Source organism: Aythya fuligula, chromosome 4, assembly GCF_009819795.1.
Source record: "Aythya fuligula isolate bAytFul2 chromosome 4, bAytFul2.pri, whole genome shotgun sequence".
Lineage (NCBI taxonomy): Eukaryota > Metazoa > Chordata > Aves > Anseriformes > Anatidae > Aythya > Aythya fuligula.
In genome coordinates this window covers 4,230,588-4,254,274 of record NC_045562.1, presented here as the reverse complement: position 1 = coordinate 4,254,274, position 23,687 = coordinate 4,230,588, and the positions used below count along the sequence as shown (strand labels likewise).

Genomic DNA, 23,687 nt, shown 5'->3' with positions numbered 1-23,687 from the left:
TTGGTCTCCATCAAGTCAGAGCAAGTGGCTGCTTTCCTGCTTCTCACTTACAGGCTTGTGTAAAACGTCGTTTTGAGTAGGTATTGTAAAACATTGCACGGTGAAGATAATCCATTTGGTTAGGTCTGAAACAAGAGGCTCGTCTCCCTGGCCATAAGGAAGACTCTCAAACAGGCTGTGTGAGTGACTGCTATGGTCAGACTAGGTGCTCAACGACAGGTTTTGTACCCTAGTTAAGTGCCTGACAGGAAAGCTCACGCTGACACTACAGCATAACTTGGTTTACCATGAAGTCTGGTGGGAATGCCATCAATTTTTCTCCAGCTGGGACTCACAGGTCTTCCATTTCTTGCATGCTAGAAGCTACCCTGCTGCAGGCAACCACGTATTGATAAGAGCTTTATAAACTCATGTCCCGATGCGTTACAGGGAGCCTGGATCGACGCCACCCCTGGGGGCAGCTTTGATACGGGGCGTGGGTCCCCTGCATGGACAAGGGGCAATTGAGAGCCTTTCCTTGGAGCCAGGATGCAGCTGGAGGAAGGCAACCCCTTCACCTACTTATCCATTTTTGGGGCAGGGGAAGGAGGGATGATGCTGTGGGGTTATGAATCACTCACATGTCCGGCTGGTCCAGCAGAGGGTGCTTTGACACAGAGGAGCAGCGGCCTCACGTGTGCGGTTCCTGGCACCCAGGTGCAAGTGCTCCTGCATCAGAAAACAGCAGTCTGACCAGAATTCGCTTACAGCAGTTAGCAAATAAACACGCTGGTGGGTTTATTAGAGCAAATTTGTGATGCAGGAGGCTTTTGGCATTTCTTGGTTGTGTCTGGACGAGGCATCTCAAGGCGGCAGGTGCAGAATTGTTGTGTTGGATAACAAAATGTTCCCTCTTTGCCTCTCCACCTTCCCAATCATAGGATGTTTCAGTAAGTGCTAAAAAATGCGCTCACCCTGAAGTATAGCGCCAGGGATATGATCTTGGAGGAATTATTAATCTAAAACCTCAAAAGGTTTTAGAATTGAATTTACAAGACACCTGGAACTGACCCCCTGTAACACAGAATAAACTTTATTTATTACTTTGAAATGTCTTGTTTGATGTTTAAACCAGTGTAGAAATGTATGTAGCATGTAGAAAATTAAAGCTCTATGAAATGAAATTTGGTCACTTGTACAAACAGGGCCTTGGAGATGAAGAGAAGCTTATGACCATGCTCAGACTCCACTCCTTGCAGCCAGTCCCACTGTGTAAGGATGTTGCCTTTCAGGTTTCATTTATACATCCCAAAAACGTGTCAGACTTGTAAATGTTAAAGTGTGCACTCTAGAACAATTCCTTGCTCCTCCTCTGCTCAGCCTGCCTCTGGGCAGAGCCGTGGGCAAGCTCTCCCCTGGTCGTGACCAGGCTTTAGAAAATAGCCATTTAAAAAAATAATAATAATAATAAAATAAATAAAGAAAAGCCAAGCTGTTTTATTTCATGCAGAGGTAGATCTGAATCATGACCAAAAATATCTATTTTCAGGTATTTCTAGCGTGATTGAAGGTTACATACAGGCCAGTTTAGAGGCAGAGTGGGAAATGATGGCTAATTTAAGAAGGGTTCTGCGGCAGGGAGACACTGGTTATTGAAATCCAGACAGGACTCCCACTGGCTTTGCGTGCCCCTGTGCAATGTGTATTTTAATCTCCTGCTGCTCGCAAACCATTCATTTTCTATGATTTTTATATGCTGCTGCATATACAACTGTAAGTATTCTAGGCAGGCTCAGCTTAACATCCTAGTTGTGCTAATATTTTTGTACTTATTGTTGTTTGAGGTACTTGTTTTTCCTTGCTATAAATGCTTTTTTCATTTGATCTGGTTTGCAACCTGCATATTTCTTTGTTCTGCCTCCTCTGATGTTGTCAAATAGCATTCAACACGGGGTAACAGCAAAGCGTGCCATTCATGCCCCTCTGCAGACACGTGCACTGGTCCTTGCCTGGGAGGAAAGGATCCAGGATTGCTCCCTCATTCAGAAACAAAACAAAACAAAACAAAACTTAATCTTGCTAAAATTCCTTATATCATTTACATCATTGTTTTAAACATACTGCAAAAAGAGAGGAATCACTTCCAGTGAAGCCACTGGGTAAGTCCCAGGACTCAGCATTAGCTCTGGGTAAGTCTCAATTGCTCTCTTTCTTCTTCTTTTTTTTTTTTTTTTTTTCTTTAATTTTTATTTTCATTGATCACTTACAGTCACATTAATTCTTGTTCTTGTTTACCACATTTTATGTTAGCAGAGTAATTTATTTTCCCAGTGACCTTAACTCCTGAATCAATTTAACTAAGTCCTGCGACAGGAGTTTTGTCCTCCTGTGCTGTAACTCAAATTAAAAGAAAAAAGATCATTCACAGACAGCGCGGGTATTTCAGCAGCTTGTTTCATTTCTCTCCTTGGCAGAATTGAAAAACTTACAAATTCATTAGCCTGGAATAGACAAGTGATGTACAGAAGGATTGGCAGACAGCACAGTTTCACAGAGTTAGGTCCCATAGCACTTCTGCAAACTAATTTCTCCCAAGAGCTTCTCCTTCTCAAACACGTTCACATTTGGTTTTGTGTTTATTTTATTACAGAAAACAAAAAATACAGAATCCCCACACGCACCTCCCGGGAACCCTGCTGGCAATTTCCCAGTGCTTCAGAAGAAGGGAAGAGACCTCATGCTTGCTCCAGGGCTGGTTCTGGGCAAGGCCTGCGGTGCCTCCTCACACAGCTATCCCCCGTTCACTCAGTCTGCACGCATCTTTCTTGACCCCAGGGGACCAGGATCCCTCAGGATTTGTCCCATTTCCTAAGGACTTCTCTGCCCCTTGGGGCTGCTTGCCTGCTGTGTAGTTTCTTCAAAGACAAAGTTTCACAGCAGTACGCAGTGTTAATCTATGAAATATCAAGAAGTTTTGCTTGAATGTTAAAAACTTCTCAGAGGAAAAGTGTCTCTGGGCATTTAATCCCTAGGGGATGGGAGGAAACTGGCCTAGGAGTCTCTCTGCTCTCATGTACCTTTCTGAGTCTTCTCAGGGGGGTGCTGTCATCTTTCCCAATTTACATTGGATGCATGGTTCCCACTGACTCGCTGGCTGACCTGTATTATTTGTGCAGTATGAGCAAAAATTTTGTCAGCCATGGCTTAGCAGCTGGCCCCAGGTCTAAGGGACAGGGTCTGTTGCTTTGATGCTGCTAGCAGCTTGTGCTGACTTGGAAATCTACAAGTTTAGGTGAGTGCCTCCTGATCTCCTGCAGACTCCTCCAAATCATGTGTACAGCGCAGGGAACAACTGGCAGGCAATCAAGCTTCCAAGGCAGAGAAACCCCCACGGCTGAAGAACCGCTGAAGAACCGCCGGGTTGACCCACCTGCCACACATCCAGCAGCTGAAGAGAAAGTGAGCAGAAGAGGCTTTCTTTCCCACTACAGTCCTTCTATTTCATGTACCCAGTGCATCGACAGGAGCAGGAACTCCAACCATGGTCCCTGTCCCTGAATCCATCGTGTTTAGTGCCTGTAACATTGTCCTGCTGCTGAGATTTCTTTGGTCTCTCACCACGTTACCCGGGACAGCCTCACTGGGCAGACCCCTCGTTGTTTGGCTCAGGTTTGGGTCACATTTCTGCAGCAGCACTGTGCATCTCGCTCACACTGATCTCCAGGGGTAGTCGGGAAGCATCAGGTAGGTTTTATCTCACAATAGTGTAAGGGAGGAGTACAGCATTGCACCATGTGGCGTCCATCGCTTTTTAATTTTAGCAGGGTAAAACCAGCACTCCTTCCCTCTCAGAATGCCTGCTGGCCTCCTCTTTAGGGCTACATACCCGGGAGATTAAAGAAAGCCACAGAGGCATTCACTTTCTTCTGATGATTGTACCTGTATCTCTCTGATGTCCTCATTTGCAGTCCCTGCCTTGCTCCCACCTGATCTTAGTTCTTGCCTAGAGAGCAGGAATCTGGGGGGCTGGGAGGGTTTTCCCCTTATTAGCCTGTCTGAAAGGGCTGTCACGCAGGTATCTTTCCTCTAGCATCTCTGCAACTTTTGGCAGCCAGGCACTCTCCCAGGCATTTTCTCCTCGTTCTCCCAGGCATTTTCTCTCCCATTTTGCCCATTCCCTTGTTGAGCACTCAGCTCACGGCCTGCAGCTGCCACGCTGCCCTGTGGAAACACGCTCCGAATTATGCCTCATCCACACTGCAGGTTCATTGCAACATGGTGCTCCTGCTGGAAACTTGCTTTTTTTTTTTTTTTTTTTTTCTCCTTCAAATTCTGTCCAGAAAACCTCAGTTAGGGTTATCTGTTCGTGCCATTTGATCTCGGAGTACAAGCTAAATGTCTCCAGTGAGCCCGTGGGTCACATGCCCTGCACCAGCAAGGGTTGTTTATTTTGGTTTCTGTGCTCAGAAAGGAAAACCAGTGCTTATCACTGAGAATCTCGTGCAGGAAAGGGCTCTTTCCCATGGCTTCTCCAAAAAAAATATTTAGCATTTAATTTAGAGGTTGTTTTTAAAAATTGTCGTTGTGTTTTAGAAGCTGGGCCTCGCAGAAACTGTTCAGGCATCTCAGCACCTCATCTCCTCCAAGACAGAAATGAAGGAAGGAGAGGAAGACAAGAGGAATCCTTTGCTTGCTCCCCACTGAGTATCTGCATGCCTCCTTCCATCAGTGCTCACTTTCCATGAACACCCTTTTGCACACCAGCAAGCTCCTGCAGATGCAAACACACGACAGTCCCTGTCCCGAGCCCGAGGAAGTGGTGTTCCCTCTCTTCTGCGACTGTGAGGAGACAGAATATGAAATGACAGCAGGGCAGGCAAATTACAAATCCTTTGATACCTGCTTCAGAGGTTTGTGCCCTGCTTTTCTTGGTCTCCTCTCACAGGATGGCCTGGGCGAGGTATTCATTTCCCCTACAGTAGCAGCCCCGGCCCTCCTGGCTCCTCCAAAATAACCACCCTGGGAGAGTGTGGCTGCAGCACTGACATCCTTGCCTTCCAAGTTGTGATAGCAAAACCCCAGGCAGGTTTGGGATGGTGGTTGTTTTCCTTTATTTTATAAACAAATATCCTTTTTTAAAAATTGCTTTATTTGAATCCTGATGCCTCAGGAGTGGGAAAAGGAGTTAGCACAAGAACAAGGTAAAGCTTCCATTAAAGTTCGAGCCCAGAAAGCTGAAAACACAGTAACTTGGGATCTCAATTTGGGGTGAAAGCTGTGATCTTTTTTTTTTCTTTTTCCTAAATGTCAGATTCCAGAAAGTTTTTAGGGAAAAAATAATAATCTTTTTCTGTGGTTTCCAGGTCTAGCAGGCAGAAGGAAGCTAAATAACCCCTCATTCAGCGAAGCACCATGTCTAGAGAGAGGAGGCAGCCAGGTGCAATCCAGACGCAGGCTCACAGGACACCGCAGAGCCCTCTCCCCCTTCTGAATGTGCAGGCAGCAGCATCCCAAGTGCCTTCACCTCTCTCACCCCCTTTTTGGGAGGGTTGGCAGCAACCCAGAAAGGCAGGTCAGTGAAAAGCCTGAACGTGGGCTGAGCATCCGTGGCCGTTTTGTGCTGCAGAGCGGAGGCTGCACACTCTCCCACCATCCAGGAGCGATTCCTCGAGGCATCTCTTGTGCATGTCTGCTGGGTGACCTCCACATGGAGCGAGGACAGCTGCCTTTGAGCGAAACCTGAGTGAGGTAACGAGCAGCAGGAGCTCTGCTAGAAGAGGAATCGTGCTTGGAGGATGAGATCACACAAGCCCAGTAATTATGTACTACCCTCTAATTAGGACATCGAGATTTGCATTTTGTGGCTTTGAAAACAAGTTTAAGAAGTGCTAAAGTAGTAGTTACTCCAAAGTTTAGGATTCATAAAGTGGTCCTGCTGGTGAAATATGTATATATGGAACAGATCGTCTCTTGTTTAACTATTTACATGACCAATGAAGAGATCAGCTGTAGTTAAAATACCAACACATTTTCATCTGGGTCTTTCTATGTATTGGCTTTAGAAGTTTTCCGTGTTGGTAATAACTATAACAATATCTGACTCATGCTGCAACTGAGGAAGATGCTTAAAGAAAGAACAGATGAGTCACTCTTTAATGAATACTGCTCCTTAAAGTTTTATAATTTAACTCGACTTCGTCGTTTTAATTGTTCCTCCCTCTACAGAGTTAGAATCGTTGTAAGGTATACATTGCTTAACAGGGTAAACAGTCTGCGTGAATTCAAGGAAGACTGCTTGTACTCTGGTGCAATTTATGACTGCTGCCATGGACAGGAATAGATACAGGCGAGCACGCCTTGCAATAGCTCAGCCAAGCGGCAACGGGACTGGACGTTTCACACTCCAAGCCCTTGTAAAGAGTTATGGAAGTCAGTGAATAATACCACTGTACAGTTTTGAACAAGTGAAGGCTTGTTCTGCATCTAAATGGAGAATGCCAACAAAAAGAGTAAGAGATGATGAATTAAAGGGATAGCTAGCAGATATTTGAGCAGAACTTTGCAGGAAATGTTAAATAAATGAATGTTAAATGAATACTTCAAGCTCTGGAGACCCATAAAACTACCACCACTGCCTTGCCCAGAAGATGTCTGTCTTATGTAGGCAATTTCAGTAAAACCAAGAAAGTTTGAAAATTTCAGTGTGTTTACTTCAGACAGATGGTGAGGACAGAGATAACGGGGTTTGGTTCTGATGTAAATGGGGCCACCGGTGTTGAGAGCTCATCAGTGACTGCACTTCAGCCCAGTGTTATCAGGAGGAAAAAAAAAAAAAAAAAAAAACAAAAAACACTAAAATCCATCTACAAACATGCTGTGGCTAACAGCAGGCTCACAGCTGACCGGCTACAGCACTTAGACACATCTCACCACGAAGATGGGCTATTTCTATCCTATGTCCAGAGTTTGGAGAATGAATTGGTCCGATACATTGCAATGCTACACTCTCAGCTCTGTTGGCTTCTGCACGTGCTGAGTCTTTGCTAGTTATTATCCCGAGCACTTTCATTTCTTTGATGTATTTGCAAAGGAAGGTCTACATAAGTGCAGGGCAGCTCTTAAAACCGCAGAGCCTGCCGTCCTGTAGCATTAAGCTTATCAGCAGGGCTGAAGGACAGTTTACTTAAAACAATGGTCTGGACTTTTTCTTTTCAACCGATGTTATTGTTTCACTCATTCAAAAAGCAAGTGACACCTGCGTAAAAGCAAGCTGTTCATGTCTGGTGAGCACCCATCATGCTGCAGGCTGTGGGTTTTTCACTGCTGAGTTATTTTCAGCACATCCACAGAGCAGTGGCAAGTGCATGCTGCATGCTGGCTTGGACAAGGCCTTTTGAAGGTAGCATCCTGAAAAAAGTCATGTTCTGTAAACTCACTTCATACTTTGGTTGCAATTTCACAGCTCTGCTTGCAACACAAATTCAAGATCTGCAACAGATACTTGCAAGCAGTGAACAATAAATAAATGCCAGTTATATGTTCCCTTAAAAGCCTTCTGATTTTACGAGCAAACTCAGGTGCTACCTTTTAGAAAAAATAGCTCCAACAGACACCAAATATTCACCTGGGAGCTCTGCAATTAATATATTTTGGTGTTTCTGTGCATAAATGTACGCGTACTTTTGATAGGTTTTATTGATCTCTACAGAATCTGAACAGTAAAGGTAGCCAGTGCCAAACCTTGCATGAGGCACTGCAGGGGTTGGTTTTTCCAGGGTGTGACAGAGACTTTGGGTCAGATACTTATTTTTTTTTTTTCTTTTCTCTTGTTGTTGTCGTTGTTGTTTTCTCTTCAAAGCTCTGTTGCCCATAACTTTCTGTCTGCCAGGGGTTGCTCTCTGATCCAGGCACTTGGAGCAGGGCAGGTGTCCCCCGCCTCTGTATGTAAATCCATACACCCCACCACAATTATATGCTGACTGCAATGATCCTGGCACGCCGCCACCTCTCATTTTAGGTGTCCTTCTTCTGCTTGAAGGAACAGGCTCTGCCTGATTTACGTCAGAAAAGCCCAAGATCAAGCGGAGAATATATCGGCTTGGAGGTGTCCACTTGGAGAGAGAGATACGGCAATGGGAGCAGACAACCTGGAAGTTTGTTCCGTGAGTACAGTTGTAATTACCAATGTTTAGCTCGCACAGCTTTCTGCCCTGCCCCACCAGCTGTGTCACACACCTCCTGGATGGGTTTTCCTTATGCCTGCACGATGCTGGGACCAGCACACCTCCTGCACCCATGCTCTCTGGCCACTTTGAAAAAAAGTCGAAAGATCTCAAGTGAGAGAGCAGAAGAGGTGAACAACAAGGCCTCTATTAAGCTGTATTTAGCTACCTGTCTAAGGAGCACTTGGGAGAAGGGGTTTGAATGCCCTCAGCAGTTCCTGTGCCACCACCGGGGTGTAAATGCCAGCATTGTACATCTCCCAGCCACCCCAAACACAGGGCTGAACCAAACCTAGGATGCCTGGTAGTTTGTGTAAAATCCCAAATGAGAAAAATACCAACTCCCCCACCCCTGCAAACCCCCCACCCCTGCAAACCCTTTATCTGGGACCTTTGAAGTGCTTTTAGCAGTAATAAATTACTCTGTGTAACACACTCCAAAATCAATATTTTCTATTAGTTTCCTTCATTTCCTTTACCCACTCCCAGTTTGACGGCTAGGTGAGTTAGATGTAAAACACAGAAGAAGCCACGTGGCTTGTTTTAAACAGGTGCAGCTAAATTTCTTATCGTTTGACACTGGAGCTCATGCAGTTAAGCGTTGGTGTTTCATCCTTTTTTAATTTTTTTTTTTTTTTAGGGAAATGCAGTACCTCTGTGAACGGTGAATTATAACAGCGTGATCTGAACAGGCAACACCGTGCTCTGCAATTTCTCTCTTACCAGAGGCTCCACATGGCTTTGTTCAGGTAGGATGCAGGGAACCTGAGTGCATTTTTCTTCATCACCTGCCCCTTGGCTTGGTGGAGGTGCAGGCGGAGCTGGGTGCCGTGGCTGAGCTGGTGTGGCAGGAAGGATTTGAGCAGTGATCTCTGCAGGAGGATCTGGATAGGCTGCACCGATGGGCTGAGGTCAACTGCATGAAGTTTAAGAAGGCCAAGTGCCGGGTCCTGCACCTGGGGCGCAATAACCCCAAGCAGAGCTACAGGCTGGGAGAGGAATGGTTGGAGAGCTGCCAGGCAGAGAAGGACCTGGGAGTGATGGTGGACAGTCGGCTGAATATGAGCCAGCAGTGTGCTCAGGTGGCCAAGAAGGCCAGCGGCATCCTGGCTTGTATCAGAAACAGTGTGACCAGCAGGGCTAGGGAGGTGATCGTCCCCCTGTACTCGGCTCTGGTGAGGCCACACCTCGAGTACTGTGTTCAGTTTTGGGCCCCTCGCTACAAGAAAGACATCGAGGTGCTTGAGCGGGTGCAGAGAAGGGCGACGAAGCTGGTGAGGGGCCTGGAGAACAAGTCCTACGAGGAGCGGCTGAGGGAGCTGCGCTTGTTCAGCCTGGAGAAGAGGAGGCTCAGGGGTGACCTTATCACTCTCTATAGGTACCTCAAGGGAGGCTGTAGCGAGGTGGGGGTTGGCCTGTTCTCCCACGTGCCTGGTGACAGGACGAGGGGGAATGGGCTTAAGTTGAGCCAGGGGAGTTTTAGGCTGGATCTTAGGAAGAACTTCTTTACTGAAAGGGTTGTTAGACACTGGAACAGGCTGCCCAGGGAAGTGGTGGAGTCACCATCCCTGGAAGTCTTTAAAAGACGTTTAGATGTAGAGCTCAGTCATATGGTTTAGTGGGGACTGTTAGCATTAGATCAGAGGTTGGACTCGATGATCTTGAGGTCTCTTCCAACCTAGAAATTCTGTGATTCTGTGATCTCCCAGCCCCACGTGTGCCCATCACGGGCTCCCCCCAGGCTTTGCCCTCCTGCCTCCACCTCCAGCTCACAGTGCCTTTGCTCAGGAGCCTGTGGTGGGGATGGGAGCATTTTGGCAGGGATCTGCTCTTCCCATCCTTGGGCAGCAGGAAGGGATCACGAGGGCCGGGAAGGGCACAGGGTAAAAGTGATGCTCATGAAGTAAAGGACACGTGAGGGCTCAGGGTTTGTTTCTTATGGGAGATGCAGAGATTGGGATTTCCTAAGTGTAAATGTAAATAAACAGAACATCCAAGCACTGCCTGAGCTACACTCAGATCATACAGATTCACGCACACATGCAAACACAAAGAAAAGGCAGATAATGCTTGGCACGTGAAAATATGAACTGGGCAGAGGTTTGCTGGGAAGCGACAGGCAGAGTAGCTGCGGTGTAGTCCCATTGCCAGGGAACAGCTCCTCTTCCTTGCTGGCAGCACGGAGATCTGGATGGGTGTTACAGATCAATAAAACACAGAGAGGTATTTTGTTTTGAACCAAAAGTTAAAATTTTATTTGGAATATCAATATACCAAAAAAAATAAAAATAAAAACTTCCTTTTATGTAGTGAAATAGCCATTTGAAAATGGTAAAATAAAGATATTTCTCATACTATTCTCTCCCAGCTATTGTACATGTATTTTTTTTTTGTATTTTTTTTTTTTTATTATTATTATTTTATTTTCTGAACAGAAATCTAGCTTGAGCTTTAAGGCTCCTTAAAGCCTAAAGCATGTAGTGGCTCTTTTGAGAAAGCAGATAAGTCAATCAAAGCTGTGTTTCTTCAGCAGACAGGCCTGTTTGAAGCTCTCCAGAGCTGGACAGATGTGAGACTTCTCAGGAAGCTGCTGTTTCAGGGGAATATTATTTTTTACCCATTGGGAAATGCTCTCTAATCCCACTTCATGCAGCATTTTATCAAGCTTTATGATGCACTGGGGAGGCCCCTGGTCCCCCTTAGCTGTAGTGCTCTTGTGCAGAGCTGGTCCTATTTGTGTTTAACTTAAGAAATCATATTCTACTCTGCGGTGGTTGCTCTGCTAGAAAATAAAGTCCGCAAGAAGGCACTGATCCTGCCCTTGCCCCCGTAAGCAAAAGGTTTCTGTGCCCGCGTGTGGCTGCACTGACTGCAGTGGAGCGTTTGTGGCAGCAGGACAGGGAGTTGTCCTTTAGCTTGCTTTTAATAAAATAAATGGAATGGAAAATGCATGGAAGTAAAAGCGTGGAAACACACCGAGTTGTAATTCTTCTCTTTTAGAGGACTGACGGATGCGAGGCTGGAAAATATGACTAAGGATCGACATCGGGGCCTGAGCGCTGCCCCGAGTGATTCGTGGCACCATCAGCCAAACTCAGGGGGCTTTAGGTCTGGCATCGCCCCGCCACTGGGCTGTGATGGGCCAAAGCAGAGCTCGCTGAAAGCAGTGGGTACCTCACCAACCACCTCATTTTCAGGGGGTATTCGGCCAGGTCCTGAGCTAGCGAGGTAGGGTCTGCAGTCTGCTGAGCTTCCTCCCTTGACCAAAGCCATTTTTGTAACTCGGAGCATATCTGTGTTTATGAGTTGTATATAACTGCTTCTGTTACTTGTGCTGAGGCACAGCACAGTGCAAATACTGCAGATACGACTGCACTGATGTGCTCTATCTGGCACGTGCCCATGAGGCGGCTGTGTCACGGGCACAGTAACTGCTGCCTTACACTGCCTGATACCCCAAAGCCTGGTATCGATCCCCAAGGTGTAATTCCCAGGCTTTTCGGGTATCACTGCCTGATACCCGAAAGCCTGGTATCGATCCCCGAGGTGCCATTCTCCCAGGCTTTTCCTTAAGGGAAAGAAAACCAACACCCGCTCAGGCCTCTGCTCCCCCGAACCAGCCACAGCTTTCGGCTCAGGGGCAAGGTCTCGCCCCCCTCTGCCTCCAGCCTTCTGCAGGCTCATGCCCTTATCTGGTGAGTAGACTTTTATTCGTTTCCTGTGAAGTCTGGTGAGAGATGTCTTGGGGAAGCAGCCACTCTGGTGTTATCAGTGACCCCAGACGCACATCACTTGTGGCCCTGAGTCAAGGTCTGTCAGCGTGAGAGCTTTCCTCCTCATCACGGGCACAGCTTGAGGAGGCTTCCCAACTACCCAGCCTCATGTTGTTTCCCTAACTAGCTGAAAATATTTTCCTTTAAATGTTCACTGCACAGAAGCAGTGCTCGGGAAGAACCAAATATTGCTCACAACTGCCTAAGCACAGGCCTGTACCCACTGCACTGTTTTTCTTTCGGTACACTGGATCAGTGTGTCAGAACACAAGACACAGACCCTGGCCTGGCAGACTGACCTTATTGTCGGTGTAATTTTCCTGACTTCAGCAGTTGCCAGCATTTGTGCTCCTTGCCACAGGCCCTGTAATTTTTGGTATGCCGTGTGAAGTTTGCGTTCCCCAAGGTGTGTGTGCATGCAGCACAACTGCAGCTTTTCTGAGGATCATTAAGGAAAATAAGAGCCCTGCCAGGGGACAGAGAAGTGTGGAAGTGTGACCCCCACGGCTCCAGCCAGGAGTAAGGAGGACCCAATTAGCCATGTTTAGGTTGGATCAGCTGGAATATTACGGAGGTGTCACTGCCTGAGGGTTGGCTGCCTGGCTGTTCAGGTACATGTGAGGGGGTTGGATGTGACGTCTAAATATCATGCGTGCACTTTGTTAGGAAAAAAAAAGAAACCAGTTTGTGTTGGCTTTGGTCTTACCCTCAACTTCCATAATGCCAGTTGCCACATCTGACTCCAGAAAACACTGGAGGGAGATCTCTATGGTGTGGGACAGCAAGGGCAGAGCTGTGGGTGCTGGGACGCCAGCTCCTGAAGCAAGTGGTGGCACGACACCCAATTTCTAAGGTGATGGGAGGTGAACCCTCATTTGTCCCCTACCTGTCTGATCTTGCTGCCCCTTCCCTGTATGTGTGCTCACCTGCAGACTTGTCCTCCCCTTGGACTCCCACTGAATTCAGCCTCATTTTCCCCTGCACATGTGGAGCACATCTGTACTGCGTCTGGAGGGGGCCTGGTGGGTCGGTCCCTGCACTGCAGCCACTGCCCAGGCAGTAGAGAAGGGACACGGCCCTTGGCATGGCTGGGGACACCTCCAAGCCCCCCAAAGGCTCGCAGGGAGGCGGGCAGGTCGGGAGCAAACAGTACAGAGGCACCCAGGAGGGCTTTTGGAGAATGGGCTAACGGGGGGTGAAGCGCCTGCTCCGCTGGAGTCAGTGTCGGCATTGCCAGTGTTGCCATCAGGGACGCACAGAATGCTTTTTGTCTGCTTGTTTGGTTGTTTCGTTTGTTTGTTTCTTTGTTTTCTTATGCAATCAAGGAAAAGGGTGTATGAAACACGGTGGGTTGATTGTGCACTCATTAGCAACCCACCCTGTTTGCTGCCTGCTCAGCTTTGGCTGCAGCTCTTTACCTAGCTATGAGTTGCTTCATACTTGTAAGGTTTATTATTTTTTTTTTTTTAAGCTGTTCACTGCAAGCCTCCAGTTACCAGGGGATGTGTGCAGCTCCGTGCATGGCACAATGGGGCCTCTACCAACACTTCCCATCTAAAGGTAGGTGACTCGAATTTTGCCTTTTCCCACTGTTACTCAGTCTTCATAACCCGCTTCTTAGCCAGGGCAAAATTAAGCGTGAGGAAAAAGGCTCATTCAGCATTATAATTATCTACTCCCAAGCTGTAAAACAAAATGGTTTACACATTTAATTGGCGTTGTCTAATATTTCCATGTATACAGTAGTCCTATTAATGAATATCATAGCTTCATTACGGAATATCACATTTTGCTATTTGCTGTGTACCATAAAAATAACGTCAGCACATCAATAACTTAAATAACACAAATGTAAACTTATTTTCTGCTTGTTGTAATTATGATTTCAGCCTACGGAGGCTTGTTGATTTGTAAGACCATTCACATAACATGGAATGTAACTTTATTTGTTTTTCTTTTGTATATAATGAGACACCAAAAGCCCTTGTCATCTCTTAACAAGATACTAAAGCAGCTCTGTTTCTTGAATGACAGCACAATTAAAGCTAAAAATCATAATTAAAAAAAAAAAAAAAGAAACCCTTTGCACTGTACAATCTCAAATTAAAGCAAGGAAATTAATGACAATCTTTTGCATTAGCCAGGAAACGTGATTCTCTGCCACTGGGCTTTTTTTCTTGTTGACAATTCACAGGATGTGTATATGGGTGTAGTTATAGGTGTGTATATCCTACGCAGAACAGCAGTCCCTATTTTGTTGATCTAGTTCTTCTAATTGTTTAGTTAAGCTACCTAACTGATACAATTTAGAGTACTACATTAACACATTTAACATCAAGTTTACATACTTGCGTCTTTGAAATACTAGGAACTTTTACACGTTTTATTTGGCTTCGTAAGGACTGGAATATCACAGATAATGCAATCTACTCGTCTTTGAGAGAATATGGCTGTTATCAACTAGCTCTCTAAGGTTCAGAGTGAAATACGTTTCCTTATTTCTGTGGCTGACTTCAGAGAAGAAACGTGTCTTCTTAAGTGGTCAGTCTGATGGTACAGCCTCTGCAGAGAGAGAGATGCACGTTTAGTGAAGGACGATTCCCTCTGGACATTAGAGCTAAGCCGTTGCAGCAAAATCACTCCATTCAGCCTGATTTCCTACACAAATCTCAAGAAAAACCTATTCCGAGCATCTTTTTGTAGTAGTATCTCCACATGACCAGAGGAGGGCTCTTGGCACATCTTCGCCCAGCCTGGCAGGTCGCCTTGCTTCTTCCCAGAGCCACAGAAGCGCAGGGCGAGCATCCGTGGGTGAGCACCGCGGGCTCTGCTCTGAAGTCAGTGGGTAGAGACGTCGCTCGCTGCTCGCCAGCTGGGCTGGCTTCTCATTTCCCCCATTCGATTCCGTGTCGCTGCGGGTTAATTTGAGATTAGCGGCTAATTCTTAAAAAATCATGGTCGGGGAGTCGCCTCTCCCTCCTTCCTGAACATTCATCTGCTATTAGCCCCTGGTAATTAAGCAAATATTGATTGATTTAACCCTCTATGACTTATCCTGCTGCAGAAATTCCTTGCTTTTAGCTGAAAAATGCACTTGGAAAATGCACTCGGCTGAGATATGTATTGCAACAGTGCATCTTTTCACATCAAGCTCTTGTACGAGTGCTGCTCCTTCCTGCCACCCCAGCGAGGTGACTGCCTTCCAGCTCTGCTCCCCTGGCACGGTACAGAGCGGAGAAATCAATCTCGTCTCGCTTCCGTTCACAACCACGACGACGTTCAACCACACGGGTGTTCGTGACATCCTTTTGGGTTTGGTTTTGGCTAAAGGTATTAACCTTTTATGGAAAAGATTTTAAATTTGCAATCCTACTGGTATCGTAGATAGATTTTTTTTTTGTCACCTCTCTGCTTTGTTTTGTTCAAGTTTAACACTGAAAAACTATTAGAAAGGATTTAGAAACTCGACTTTCGTAATAAAAGTCTCTCTTCCATCCCAGGGAAGCTTACTTCATGTACTTTTCCCCCCTCAACATGATTCCTTTTCTCTTCTTTTTCTTTCCTTTTTTTAATTTTTATTTTTCTTATTTCTCCTTTTCTCCTTTCTTTTCAAGAGCAGACAGGTACAAGAAGGAAGAAGTCTTTCATCAGCAGTCCTTTGAGATAGAGTAGATTTCAGTGAGTCCTCACCATGGTAGGATCATAAACTTACTGGGTTAAACCAAGCTAACTTTCCCTAAGCTGCCATGTTTGATCTGCACCATACATATATGTGTATCCTTGTGCCATTTTCTTTTCTTATAATTTTGTTTTTCTTGATGACCCTGAGCTATGGCTTCTGTCTCATTGCTACCACTACTCAACCTTCTTTGCTTTTGTCGTTTTGCCGATGTAGGCCTCAAAGAAAAAATGGCAGAAGAGCACAAAGTAGCTGAGGTACATGAGGGAGGACCAGATGATGTTCTGCACGTGGGAATGGCACTGGCCGTGCTGCATCCAGGAGAAGACCAGGTAATTGATCACACAGCCAACCAGCATCTGGGTGATCTGCGACAAGGTGATGAACATGGCAAACTTGCGTGAGACTCTGAAGCCAGCAGCCCGCAAGGCATAGTAAGAGTACATAACGGCGTGCACTCCATAGTTCATGGTCATAAACCAGCCACCGCCAGCCACCATGTCCTTGTAGGAATACCACGAATAAAGTAACACAGTAATGTGGTGGTACCAGTGTAAGAAGATGAGCTTCTGTTTCCTAAGAATAATGAATATTGTATCTCCTGTAACAAAAAAGAAGAAAAAAAAAAAGAAAAAAAAAAAAAAAAGGGGAGGGGAGGAAATGAGAAACATATTGAACAATTGCACAGTTTCTGAATTCTGCAAGGCTCTCTTCCCATTGCTCTTGCTGCAGTATACACTTTTGGAGCACGAAAAAACACCTCAGCTATTGACCTCAGAGCTTGTCTGATTTGACAGCCTACTCGGGTCTTATCTCTCTGCGATTTATGCCCAACCAGAGCATCCCCATTTTGCTGTGTGGACAACCCCTGCCTGAAGACTCCACAGGTCTTTGCTGTAAACACAGCCTGCAAAGCCTGAAGTGACGCAGGTGGATGTACGTGCATCACCTCAGGCTGTCAGACTGACACACACTGACCAGAAGAGAAAAACAGAGAGCAGAAAACCCAAGGAGGAAGCAGCAATGCCCTGCCATTCAAGTGCCTACCTGCATGCCAATCCTGATTACATTTAACAGCATCTTTTGAGTTCCTATGCAAAAAGCTATTGCATATTCAACCTGCGTTATTGAAAGGTATGTAATTGCCAGAAAAAATGCTTTTAGAAAGAAATTTGTTCACGATGAAATGCATATCCTTTTCTGCAAATCTGTTACCGTTGTAGAAAAGTAGATTTTATTCCAAATTCTTGCCTTTTTCTTTCTTCTGCTTCTTGTGATTGCACTGAGCATCCCAATTAGATACAATATATATATTATGCTATTTGTTTGTTGTTGTACAGTGATTCCAAAAAGATCCCTAAGCTTTGAATCAGGGGCCTTATTTCTACATATACGTATCCCTGAAAATCCGAATTATGAATAATAGTGATGGCTGGAACTGAAACTGCACTGTCTGCACTAGGTCTGCAGTAAGCCATAATGCTTCTGTTTATCTCATTAGCTGCAAGATGTTGATTCACATTTTAATAAGTAATCACATGATCAGTTTATTGTTGACGTGCAGCTCTAGCTGACATTTTCTAGTTTCAAACAAACTCGATTTCAGTGGTTTTGCAGTACTTTAAGCAGCAGGAAACCAAAGGGCTCTGACACAGCAAAACAACTGGTGTCTGTCCCCTCGCTGCGTTTATGCTGATGAATTGCCGTGCTGTAACTTGCTGAATCAAATCCTCTGCTGAAAGGTAAAGACTTATTTCTGCTGTACACCTGAACACGGTGAGTTCTGCAGCCCTCTGAGGTTTCGTAAGGGCATCCTCTGAAAGGAAAGCTGGAAGGCTGCTAAATCACTCCTTCCTCCTTCCCATTAAAACAATCCTCTCTTACACTAATAAGCTGTGGGATAAGAACACCTGCAGACAGGGTATGAAGTTGGCTTTGGCAAGTCTATAGTAAGTATCATTCCAAATAAATCACTGGAGAAACAACAGTTTATAAATATCCACATCACACTGGAATGGGGATTGGAAAAGCCAGAGATGTTGTGGGAAACTGGTTTCTACTTGGAGACAGCCACAGCTTTCAGTGTTCAGGGAGGAAGCACGTTACTGTTCATAATTGTACGCCCACACGTGTATTTAAGGATGAATGTTGCAGAACAGAGGTAGGATCTGACTCGAAGCCACTTGCTGACACAGCTGCTCTAGCCCAGCCCTCACTTCAATACCCATGGGGTGAGTGGCTGCTGCTGCTGCTGCTGCTGTTCAGATTTGTCTGTAATCACTGATGGCTTCGGAAGCAATCGGCCAGGCCTGGTAATGCTGAGGGGAATGCCAATTTATCCTTTGCTGTGGGATCAGGACATGTCCTCACAAAAGTTTCACGGGGAGCAAAAGGGATGTGATGCTTTCTCATCAACTGCATCATGTCCATAACGCTGACCAGTCCCTCAGGGCTGAGCCCGGACCTACAGAGCTCATGGCTGAACTTGCAAAGCGTGAGAGCCCAGCTCAGAGCAATACTGGACTTGTGTCTCCTGCTACTGACAAATGCAAAAAAAAACACAACAAAGCATGTGAAGCGTGCTGGACTGGCAGGCTCAGATATAAAAAGGGTGGTGGTGAATTCCTGGCCAACTGTTGGGGACTTGAAAAAAAACCTCTGGAATTCAAACTACAGCTTTAACTACGGTTTCTCGATGGAGACTTATTAGCTTTTCCTGGTTTTCATTCTTCCCACAGCTCTTGCTCTGTAGGGAAGCCAAATACCCTTGAGCCATGGCCACTTGCAGCTGAAGAAAATGTGCACCAGACAGAGCTCTGAGGAGGAATGGGAAAACCTTCTGCCACTTACAGGATGCCTTGCTGCTGTGAATCAATGGCCAATGTCCCGTTGCTGTTACGGATAGATAAAATCCATTGCTGGCAGGTGGGCTACATGAATTAATTGACAGGTTGGTGACAAGGCAGACCCCAGTCCTTTAAATACACTGGAGCTTAGTGAACTTCACGTTTGAGGACGTGGACCTACATGCTTTTTGTTACCTGAAACCAGCATCATCGTAGGTATGCTGACAAAGGCTAGGAGAAAACTCCGAGAGCTGAGCTGTACTTCCAGCTTTGAAGGTTTGCCTAAATGAGTCATACTGTGGAGACCTGGAGCAACCTAGATTATATGTACAAGTACCTGAGACTGCCCCGTATTGCTAGGGCAACATGAATTGCAAACGTGCAGTTTCAAAACAATAGCAAAGACCCAGCTATTTTCCAGGAGGACTGACAGAGGCAGAGGAGAAAGAATAGCGTTGAGTTTGATGGCATCTAGAGAATGCTCTCTTCATGCTGCTCTAAATAGGCACGGAGAGAAAAAGGGAGAGAGGTTACTCACCTAGTTCGGGTGCTTTGCTTAGCACAAATGCGTATGCCCAGAATTTGCTGACAGGTCCAATGTAAAAACTCTGGTCGCACACTGACTGCTTCAGGCCTTTGGTCATCAAAATGTACAGCATGAAAGGAGCAGTTCGAACAGCACCAAGTATACTTGGAAAAAAAAAGAAAATGAAGAAAGTTGAGTAGATACTTGACATCTACATGCCATCACTTCAAGTCATTTTGAGAAAAAAAAAAAAAGTCATAAATGTGCTAAGATAATAAGCTTAACAGCCTTAAAGTTGGAGTAACTCTGCCGGCTTCTAGGAAGTTGTTCTGAACTCATATTTGCAAAGTGGATTGCAGTAATAAAGTATTTCCTGCTGAAAGTCTGGCACAGTAACTTCAGTGGTTTTTATTTCATTACTACAGGAATGAGCCTTCAGTTTTCAGGACCAGTTGGAGACCCCAACTTCAGCTGCAAACAACACGCAGAGTTTTGATGCTGGTGGCTGGAAGACTACAAGAAATGAGTTAATAAAGAGCTGTCAGCAGCATAACCAGGACCGATTCCCTCCTCTGTTTTTTCCCTGAGTTTTCTCTTGTCTCTCCTCGTGCATATTACATCCACAGGAAGAGCGAACAGGTGCTGTGGTCAGGGCTGGCGTTTTGGTGCGTGTGCTGGCTTCGTCTCTTAAGGGGTCATTGCTAACAGAGGAGCCGACGGGTCGAATGGTTGTAAACAGCACAGATTCACTCTCACCTCATCAAAGCGAGACGCGAGGTAACAGTGTTTTGTAAATGAGGAACATTATGAGATTTGCAGTGATACTAATTGGTGCAATTACAGAGGGGATAGGTTCAGATAACAAAAGACGTGCAGCTGACGTAAGGAGCTTCTGTCTCAGCAGTGAGGCGCTTTGCAGAGGTAATTGCCTTGCTGCTCTACAGCAAGAACATGCTTGCCCATTATTTAACGCTGTGGTTTGCTTGGCCTTCAAAAATCATGATGGGTGAAACAAGAAACTTTCAGAAAACTGGAGCAAAGAAAGGCCCAAGCTCCTCAGGAGCTGAGTCTATCTTTATGCCTATATCATACATCCCTCTGCTTCTACTCAGCTCCATCTGATCTCCCCTCTAACTTCTCTGTGGCCCTGTCCTACTCACGAGTTCTCTGGTTCCTGCTCTGCCTCGGTGTCTTTTGTGACTGTGGCATGGCAGCAGGCCAACCAAGCCACCTGAAACTGATGTGTGCTGACACATGTGGACAATGCCAGCTACCAAATACGCAAAGTAGGTGAAAAAAGGAACACTTCATCTGAAGCTGCAGATTCCCTATCACTTGTCCTTGTCGTGTGAAGCCAGTATTCTTTAAAAAATGGTTTTTAAAATCATCAAGGCAGCCTCAGAGCCGTGGTCTATGGCAATTCTTACTCGTTCAGAGTAAATGCTTCAAGTACAGCTGCTGAGAATAAAAACTATTGATCAAAGTTTTTATTTGCATAAAGTATTTGGATTTCCAAATCTGCATTATTAATATAACCAGTCTAGCCCGACTGCTGTTAGCAGAAGCAGTGCCCTTTGCTGGCTCCTGTCCACAGCAGGACATGTACTCTGCAGGCGAGCGGAGCACCACACTAGGAGGCTCTCCAGCCCTGTTGTGCATGGGGAGAAGTGTTATGTCCTGGCTCCTGCACTGCATTTTGTTGCATCAGGTCTGACTGCACCACCAAGAAATGCAGACAACAGTCAACATTGCTCAGTTCTCCCAAGAAGCTACTATTATTAGCTGCTGTTTGTGTGGCGGTAGTTGCTTGTGGGCTTTACTGCCAGCCAAGTCCTCCTCTGCTATGTGTAAATAAAAAAACCCATCCTGCTGTGGTACAGGATTACTAAAGTTCAGGTAAGCCTGGGTTTCCCAACAGCACTGCCCAAAGTTATGCATATATTATGCTTAGTTATGCTTAGGCAAGACAGCAGTTGCAGTCTCTCACATAGAGAGTTTGGATTCATCCAGCCCTGCACAGAGAAGAGAAAGTGAAGTATTCTGAGCATCTACGCAGCCCGTAGTGCATCTTCTCCACGGAGGGTTTTTCCCTCCCAGAAATGCTGTCTGTGCATGCCTTTCTCACGTCTGTCTGGCATCAGTCCTTCTCACTGCGCAGAGTGCCCAAGCCTGCTGTAGGAGTTTTGAAACCGGGTGCAACTTGTTCTGTGTCTTCTCTTCAGCATTTCACACAGGCTGTGTTTTCCCAGGAGCTGCATTTCTCGTTCCCAGGAAGACAGGAGATCCTCACAGAGATACAATCTGATCACTTCCCCAGGCAGTGAACTCCTCAACTTGGCCAGGGCAGGCTGCTGCTTGCTCTTGCGTTTTGGGTGGTGGCAAAACTGGGTGGAGGAAGATTGGGCAGAATAGCTAAAGATACACAGCTGGTAACCTAGTTCTCCCATCAGCAAATACTTCAGATGGGGAAAATAGGGAAATAGGGAAAAAAATAGGAATTTTTAAATTAGTTAATCAAATAGCTGCAAGTAATGGGCCTTTGCTTGCACGGAAACTATACTGCTCTTCTAAAATACCACATATTTTTGAAGTTTTAAAGCCAAAGAGAATTCTGTGCCATGAGCACATGCTCAGATAAGAAGAGCACTGGTTCAAGCAACAGGCAGATGTTGACTTAACTGCAGGTGACTCAGTGTGGATGGCCATGGGCTTAATCTGGACTGATGAGAGAGCAGAAGAGTCTTTGCCTTGTGGGGATGGCACAGTTTCACTCTGCTGTCCTTGGGACTGCGAGGATGTAACTCTTCCTGTCTTTCTGTCTAGCAACAACTGCAGAGCTCTCCTTGGTGTGGACACACACACACACACACACACGGCTACTTCTCTACATGGTGTGAGTCAAACTGGTCTGAAATTTTTATCAGTAAAGAAGAAGTTAGGTTTTAGCATAATTCACAAGGGAGGCAGACTGGAAGCAACCGATTCAACTACCTAAACACATGCCATGGGAAAATAGCTGCCTGTGTGGTGTGCTGCACGCAAAACACTGACTTGCCGACAAGCACACAACCCTGGAGAGAGAAAAAGATTGAACACAAGTCTGAAAATATGCCTTGGACACACAGAGACATTGCTGCCTGTTTATGCCTCTGCCACTTAACCTTGTTTGTTCTGTAAGGTAAGATCGACCAACAAATTTCTATCTTGCAAAGACATGATGTGCAGCAGAGTGATGACACTGCTTGCTCAGTAAATCACTTCTGCTTCATTTTGTCCTCGCCCTGCTCTGTGCTGTAGCTTTTGTGAGGTATTGAAATGAACTGCTTACCAAAGCAGTCTGTCTCGCACGAATCATCCGCAGGGATTTTAGAAATAAGGTAGCAGTGAATTACTGTACAATTACAGCCTTTTGCAACTAGAGAGACTGATCAGAAACAAACTGCACTGGCTAATGCAGCTTTCTCATCTATTCAGACTCAAAATGTCCTACATTTGCCTCCCTCCAGGCAGTGGCTGCTCTGGTAGACTAACGAACGCCCAACTGATATTGTACTGTTTATAATGTGATCAAAATATATCTGTGAGTAAAATAAAATCTAAACTTTTTTCCTCGCAAACTCGGTTGCAAATGAAGGCCTCAAAACCCATCACACACATGGGTTAGGAGAGCAGTTATGAAGGAGGGAAGCAGAGGGTCGGGAGCTATCTGATGTTACAGAGGAGGACATGGTAGGCTTCAGCTAGCAGCTGCAGGCTATCCACTGCTCCAAGCTGCTGTCAGAAGGGAGTGAAGCACATGTTTCTCAGAAGCCTGAGGGTGGCAGGTAGTTCTTCTGTCCAAACCCGGCTGTCAGCGTGGCAGGCTTGGCCATGCTCCTCCTCATGCAGGTACATTCCTGCACTTGGCTACTGGCACCCCAGCCCAGGATCAACATGGCAGCAATGAGCAGGGAATGTGTCTGCAGCTTTAAAAAACAGTATTCAAAGAAAGCTAAAGAAATGCAGGCTTCCATTTATCCCCCAGCAATGGCATTATTGCGCTCTGTAATGTCCTACCCAGATTTCCTACTCATTTTGATATTCTGCTTTCACATCAAGAAACAAGCCCACGCCCGCATTTTTCAGCACACAGCCGTGGACAAGTTCGAGTTCAGCACAGAATACAGCAACATTTTCTGAAAGCCCTTTAGTGCTGTGATAACCACACAGTGGGAGCCTTTTGCTCAGGTTTGTGTCTGAGAAACCCCAAATAAGCTGACTGAGGCGAAGCCTGGTGTTAAAAGTGGCATGTCTTGTTTTCCAAAGTGTGCCCTCCTGTGCTGTAATCTGTCATGTGGCACCAGCAGAGAGCAGCAGGGAGCCCGTGGCATCCAAGACCACGCCATGCTGCCCAAAATTAGGGAATTACAACACGGACTCCCAGGCAAGGCCCTCCTGATCCCCACATGGCCGTGCTGGCCAGGCACCCAGGGCTGCAAGGCCTTGCTGTGGGAAGGCCGAAATCCAAATTTGTGTCTGCCTGCTCCTGTGGTGCCTCACGGGGTCCCAGCAGGTGTCACCCCCATGTCACCTCCTGGGGGGTGGCTGAGAGCATGTGGCCCTTGTGACACCTGAAGTGAGGAGGCCCAGGCCTAGCAGTGCAGGCCTTCCTCGCCTGCCCTT

The 23,687-nt window shown here is 46.1% G+C and overlaps 1 protein-coding gene and 1 long non-coding RNA gene across 3 annotated transcripts in view; one reads left to right on the top strand and one right to left on the bottom strand.

Annotated features, from left to right (window-relative positions):
* Positions 1–4,326: 4,326 nt before the first annotated feature.
* Positions 4,327–22,815, top strand: LOC116489083. 2 transcript variants are annotated; one of them, XR_004253243.1, is made up of 7 exons: positions 4,327–4,889; positions 5,343–5,551; positions 8,018–8,141; positions 8,842–8,950; positions 13,446–16,787; positions 18,392–18,578; positions 19,451–22,815. It is a non-coding gene; the product is annotated as an uncharacterized LOC116489083 (long non-coding RNA). The 2 variants fall into 2 exon arrangements; XR_004253242.1 differs by having other exon boundaries at positions 4,327–5,551.
* ELOVL6 (ELOVL fatty acid elongase 6) overlaps positions 14,344–23,687 on the bottom strand; it is a 59,293-nt gene continuing 49,949 nt past the window's right edge. Inside the window, exons 3-4 of the mRNA XM_032187161.1 lie at positions 19,038–19,189; positions 14,344–16,254 (exon numbers count right to left, since the gene is read on the bottom strand). Coding sequence (XP_032043052.1) covers positions 15,830–16,254; positions 19,038–19,189 — 577 coding nt within the window. The 3' untranslated portion in view covers positions 14,344–15,829. The remainder of the gene's footprint in view (positions 16,255–19,037; positions 19,190–23,687) is intronic.